Source organism: Carassius auratus, chromosome 39 (assembly GCF_003368295.1).
Source record: "Carassius auratus strain Wakin chromosome 39, ASM336829v1, whole genome shotgun sequence".
In the NCBI taxonomy this organism is placed as follows: Eukaryota; Metazoa; Chordata; class Actinopteri; order Cypriniformes; family Cyprinidae; genus Carassius; species Carassius auratus.
The window spans coordinates 8779644-8786035 of NC_039281.1; the positions used below are offsets into that span (position 1 = coordinate 8779644).

The 6392-nt window shown below is 38.2% G+C and overlaps 1 protein-coding gene across 1 annotated transcript; it reads left to right on the forward strand.

Annotated features, from left to right (window-relative positions):
* Nucleotides 1–432: 432 nt before the first annotated feature.
* On the forward strand, nucleotides 433–2244 carry LOC113058095 (homeobox protein MSX-2). Its single transcript, XM_026225785.1, has 2 exons — nucleotides 433–835; nucleotides 1474–2244. The coding sequence occupies exons 1-2, from the start codon at nucleotides 499–501 to the stop codon at nucleotides 1881–1883; spliced, it is 747 nt and encodes a 248-aa protein (XP_026081570.1). The 5' UTR covers nucleotides 433–498; the 3' UTR covers nucleotides 1884–2244.
* Nucleotides 2245–6392: the final 4148 nt, after the last annotated feature.

Below are 6392 nucleotides of genomic sequence, written 5' to 3' on the forward strand. Positions count from 1 at the left end.
CACAAGCAGCAAAAGAATACGTCAAATTAATGAACTATTGTATAATATCAGATAGCACAGGTACATCTGCAAGATGTGTACACACATTTGAAGTCTTTGAGATGTTAGTTTTACTATCATTGACATTTTAAAGACGTCTTTTAAACGTCTATATGATATCTGATAGAATCGTCCTACAGAATTATAGCAGATGTGCAAACACTAAAAAATACGTCTTGCAGTCTCTGTGATGTACATGTGCTATCAGGGACAATTAGTCAAACAATAATTGTAAATGCAGTTTAGTGTATCTTTAATTTGGTATAAAAAAACACAGTACTTTATTTAGCTCTGTGTTTGCTCAAATACTCAACACAGATCGTAAACAAACACAACAGACAAACTTCAGGAGAAACTTAAGCCCCACCCCGCTCTGTTCTGATTGGATGACCCTGTGTTATTAGATTACAGTACTCCAACTTCACAGCAGCATCCGAGCTCTCCAAGTCAAGCTCGTGCATGGCCCCAGTTATCACCATGACCTCTCTCGACACTGGTTTGAAAGCTGAAGTGATTTCAGGAGATAAAGGAGAGATGCAGACCAGCATCAGTGTGGAGGAGGACGAGAGACCGAAGATCCTCCCGTTCAGTGTTGAAGCGCTGATGGCAGATCGGAGACCGAGCAGCTCTTCCGCCGGAACCTCGCATGCTCTCATCCCGGAGGCAGACTCAGACCGGGCCGGTGCTCGTCTGGCATTCTCTGTTGACGTTCTGAAACTGCACGAGAGCGCGCCGGTGAAGGCGGAGAGCCCGGAGCGCGCGGAGCGGAGCACGTGGATTCATCAGCTCTCTCCCCGTGAGTAACAGCCAAAGCTCGTTATGTCAATCATAAACTGTTGCATGATTTCACCGGGTACATACGAGCTCAGATTCACACCTTACGAAAATTAACCATTGTTTTATTATAGATAATGTGCAATAGCCTAACCGTGTTTTTCTTTTGGGAGAGGGGTGGGGGTTGTTACCATTTTTATAGCCTTAAATACCTTAGTTAAACTATGGTAAGTGTAGCATGTTTTTATTATTATTATTTAGTAAAACCATGGTTATTTTATTTTTTAAGATAGGCCTACTTGGTTTGACTTTATTGAGGACACCATGATCGATTAAATTTGCATTTAACATATTTAAATGTTCTGAAAGTCATTCAAGACTGACCACGTTCAAGTGCTCCAATAATGTGATCACAAGACATTTATGAGCATGTTTATGATTATTAAAATCTGCATATGACACATTGTACTACAATTATGGTTGGTACTATTATGAACTTATTTACATCAGTTTGATTTAAGTTCAGGTGAGGTACGTTTAATGCAACATTGCCTAAATCTCATTATATTGGCATTATGAGGTGTGGAGTAATCGTTCAGCTGAGCTCAGAGGTAGTGTGAGAGATGAGAGTAAAGCTCGATGTGTTGTTGTTGTCTCCAGGGCGTCTCAGTCCTCCAGCGTGTCCTCTGAGAAAACACAAAACCAACCGGAAGCCTCGGACCCCGTTCAGTACGTCACAGCTGCTGGCGCTGGAGAGGAAGTTCCGTCAGAAACAGTATCTGTCCATCGCAGAACGGGCCGAGTTCTCCAGCTCTCTGAACCTGACCGAGACTCAGGTGAAGATCTGGTTCCAGAACAGACGAGCTAAAGCCAAGCGGCTCCAGGAGGCCGAGCTCGAGAAGATAAAACTGGCCTCTAAACCGATGCTTCCTCCCGCCTTCGGCTTTTCATTTCCCGTCGGTGCTCACGCTTCATACACGGGATCACACCCGTTTCACAGACACTCGGTGAGCGTGACTCCGGTGGGACTGTACACACACATGGGATACAGCATGTACCATTCATCTTAAAGCACGGTCCAGTGCATCTGAATCTCTGCGAGGAAATGCTGTCATCTTCAGCGAATCTGTTCCGACAGAAGTGGACTTTACTCTAACAGTGACATTTCACACGTCCTGTACTTTCACAGAGACTCATGAGAATGGATTTGGTCAAAGGTAGGTCAGGAGAAAAGAGTCTGACACTTGCATTCGTAGCAATGCGTTTATGATCAATCGGCGAATGCAAACTGTTTTAAACAACAGCATTTTAAAATAACTGTTTAAATGATTCCCTTCCAAAGGGATCTGAAATGTAAAATATTGTACATTTAGACATAAATTCCATTTATATGATGAATATATTTGTTTAATAAATTAATGACAAACTGTTTATTCTTTTTTTCTTGTTTGTTTATGGTGTAGATTGTGAGAGAGATTATAAGGATAGAAAAATAACAAGTATGAAATTGTATTTCCTATTTGATTACTGATGTCAATCCACACTTAAATCTTAAAATTAAATAAGTATCCATAAAAACACCTCTGTGCAAAACAACCTTTCTAACCCAATGCTAAGCAGGTTTTTAAAATGCTAATATTTGTGTTTGTTTGATGAGGCTGACATGTCGATATCTCAATAGTTCTACACAGATTTAAACTATATCTTAATTTGTAGACCCAGATTAACATCAGAGTTTTCTTCACCACACTGTGTCCACATGGTAATGGTACATCATTTCTTAATAAATCTATAATAAATAAATCTGTGTAAAATGCGCCTCTGAAAGGAACAGGCAGTCTTTAAATCATCTGTATTTCCACAGCTGTTGCTTATTGCTCCGAAATAACCCACTGAGATTTCCTTCACTAATATCTACAAACCCGTCACTCGTGAGAAGTTCAGACGGTGTGAAATTACCTTAAAAGATTGGACTGGAATTATTTTACTAAAGGGATGAATTTACATACGAGCGAACACACGAGGGTTTGGAGGATCTACAGCACATTAAAGATCTCATGTTTACAATAACACATCGAGAGCAATCAAGAGAATCATTTACTGCAGCGGAAACAGCGTTCACCTCAACAAATCTTTATTATATTATTACTAATATTATCATCAAGTCAGCTTTATTTATATAGCGCTTTAAACAAAATACATTGCGTCAAAACAACTGAACAACATTCATTAGGAAAACAGTGTCTCAATAATGCAAAATTATAGTTTAAGGCAAAATAAATGTAATAATTGATGCTGGGTCATATGTTGGCTTGGTGCTTCGATTTTTTTTTTTTTTTTTTTAATTCAAGAGATGACCACAGAGTAATTTTCAGGAAAAAATATATTAAATAAAAAAAAAAAACTCATATGAATTATCGGAATTTAAATCTGTTAAAAATGGCCAGGGTTGGACACTTTCTGCTGGGTCTGGAGTCAGTGCTCGGTAATTAATAAAAGCCCTAATGACGATGAGAATCACACGCGTGAACGCGCCGGCTGAAAGCGAGGACGAGCTCACAAAAGATCTGAGGGGAATCTGTTCCTTCTTTTCAGAAGAGGTCTCTCTCTCTCTCTCTCTCTCTCTCTCTCTCTCTCGCACTTGTTTTTATCATCCAAAATATCACAACGGGATGTTTGTGAAGAGAATCGCGCTTCATTCGTCTGTCTCCAGAGCTCAGCATCTTCTGCATCTGGGCATCACACACTTCATATTCTGACAGAAACTCCTGCAATACTGTAGGCTATATAATCCTGTATCTGTATATCTGTAATCTGTATATGATAATATAATCCATAAAATAATCTAAACGAACCTACATTTTTGGGTTAAACATTTAAATAAAACCGTGAATTAAACTTTCAAATAGCCTAATAAATAATCACAACCACTAAATTAACCACAATTTACGTTTTTGATATTTACATTCACTTGAAAGAAATTAAACACGAAAATGCAGTCGGTGGAAATGTGTTTAAATTTACAGATTATGAATCTTATTTTTGTTTGATTATTCTTCACTCCTGTTTAGAGGATACACACACACACACACACACACATATACACCTATACACATATTAAACGTTTTATTCGGTGTTTTCCATGATATTTCAAAAACACTTGATATTATATGTGTCGGTACTGATTGTTTTGAGTCTATTTAAAAGCAAAATATTAATAGTCCATTTGCTTGTAATGTACGTCAAAACTAATTGCATAAATATTTTTCATTCAGTGAAATGATACAAAGTCTAGAAGAAGTAAGAGATCTAACAACATCTAATAATGATAGAAGTGATTCTAGTTATTATGGTTTCAAACGCGCATTAAAAGCCGAGTCGTCTCTGTGGATCAGGTTCCTTCATCTCTAGCGCCACCTCGCGGTTCAACTTCAGCCTTTTAACAGCATATAAACTCGACTGCAAACTATTACGTTCCTTTATCTCTTTAAACATCTTTTTAACATAAGGGCACGGTTTCGGTGATTTATTTATTTGATGAAGAAATGAACGATGACACTGAAAACTGAGAAAAATACATAGAGTTCTGTTCCCGACAGATCTTCTTAAATAAAAGAGCACTTTACATAGACGTGAACTGTAATTCAACAATAAAACAGTCCTAAAATATGAACATCATATGAACCCGACCACACAGTTGTGTCATTCGACAGTTTACCTCGTCCTGACCCTGTGATGATGTGATGTTCAGGATCGTGTGTCCTTCACTGACAGCAGAAAGGACTTATATCGAAGAGAAATCAATCATTTATGAACAATATAAGTTGTTTATTGCAGTGTTCGATTTATAAATGTGTTCTTTGCTGAAAATGTTAAATATTTTGACTGTTTGATATAACTTTTGTTTTCATGATAAGTTTCTCTGGTTAGAAACATAAATATAAAACAACATATGGCTCTTCAAAATAAGATTTTATTTAAAAAAAAAAAAAAAGCTTAATGAATAGCAACACGATCATGTATTAAGATGCTTCGAATCAAATTGTGTAATATTTAACCTATTTATTTTGCTGCTGCAATTCATGAGATGAGCATGAGATCATCTACAGATAGAGATCTGCTGATGAAGACTAGTCTGATCATCATCATTCTCCAGATTGGGTTAGTTACTGACACAAGTCTAACATTCATCGTTTCCTTAACCATTTAGCAAACCTATTTCACATTTCAAATATAGGTGACCTCAAAGGTCCCGTTTTACGTGCTTTTTTTAAGCTGTGATTGTGTTTACAGTGTACAATATAACATGTTCATGTTTCGCGTGTAAAAACACAGTATTTTTCACACTATTCACTTATCTGTATACCGCTGTTTTCACTGTCATAAAAACGGGCTGATGACTTCCTTCTTCTATAAAGTCCCTCCTTCAGAAATACGTAACGAGTTCTGATTGGGCCAGCGGTTCCTGTGTTGTGATTCGACAGCAGCTGAGCGCACGCCGCCCTCCTGCAAACGTGATTGGACTAGTTTTGAGAAGCAAGTGTGCAGGAGCATGTGTGGAGATGTACTTATAATCACAGGAGCGTTTTTACTGATGAGATGTGCATGAAAATCACATTTGTTTTTTTGCACAGCCCTAACATCTAGTTAACAAAGCTAAACAGCGTTGCCCTTTGTGTAATAAGCTACAGAAACTGTTAAACGCACCAAATTAAATAATAAAATACACTTACTGGTTGTGGTCCATAAACAACGCCTTCTCCAGACAAAGAGGGAACTGCTCCATCTTTCAGGAATAATCTTTGTGTGAATCCGGCATTAAACTGATTGAGATTGAGGAAGTTGTCCTCAGCAAAATGTGCTGCACATAGTTTTACATGTGGATTATAATTTTCGGGAACCGAGTTAAACATAAATATTAACCATTAATCTCCAAATACAGCGTTCCTGGGAAGCCCAAACAAAGATGATTGGACTCAGAGATGAAAATAACAGCGTTTCAACGACATGTCGAACACAAACACAGCTCTTCCTTCTTCTCCGTTGGAACTTAACAAGACCACGCCCCCTTTTTCTGTATTCATGTGGGCGGAGGTTAGTCAAAAACACTGTTTTATTGATGTCATTGCTGAAGGAACTAGAGGGCTGTAGTCCAAACTGGTAGTTTTCTGTAGGCGAATTCTGTTAAATAAAATATCTCGCTTGATATTGAACTTTGAGCTTTAGAATTTTACAGATATTATTTATACTCTAACAACAACATTACACACTAACTAAAGTTTAAAACATGGAATCACGAAGAACGGGACCTTTAACGGAGGCCAGCTGGTAGGTCACGTGCAGGTAAAGCCGGAAGCTAGTCTGCGGTCCTTTAACCCCTTGTAAGTGCGTCCCATAGACAGTCCCTGATACACGGGTTCGAGTCCCGCTCGGTGCGAGTGCCCGGTGCGGGAGAACACACACACACACACACACACTCTCTCTCTCTCTCTCAAAATTCTCAATATTAATCAGACTCAAATTAGTGTTTTATTAGAGATTTCTGGTGTAATTTTGGCGAACTCTTTTCTTGTTAACTA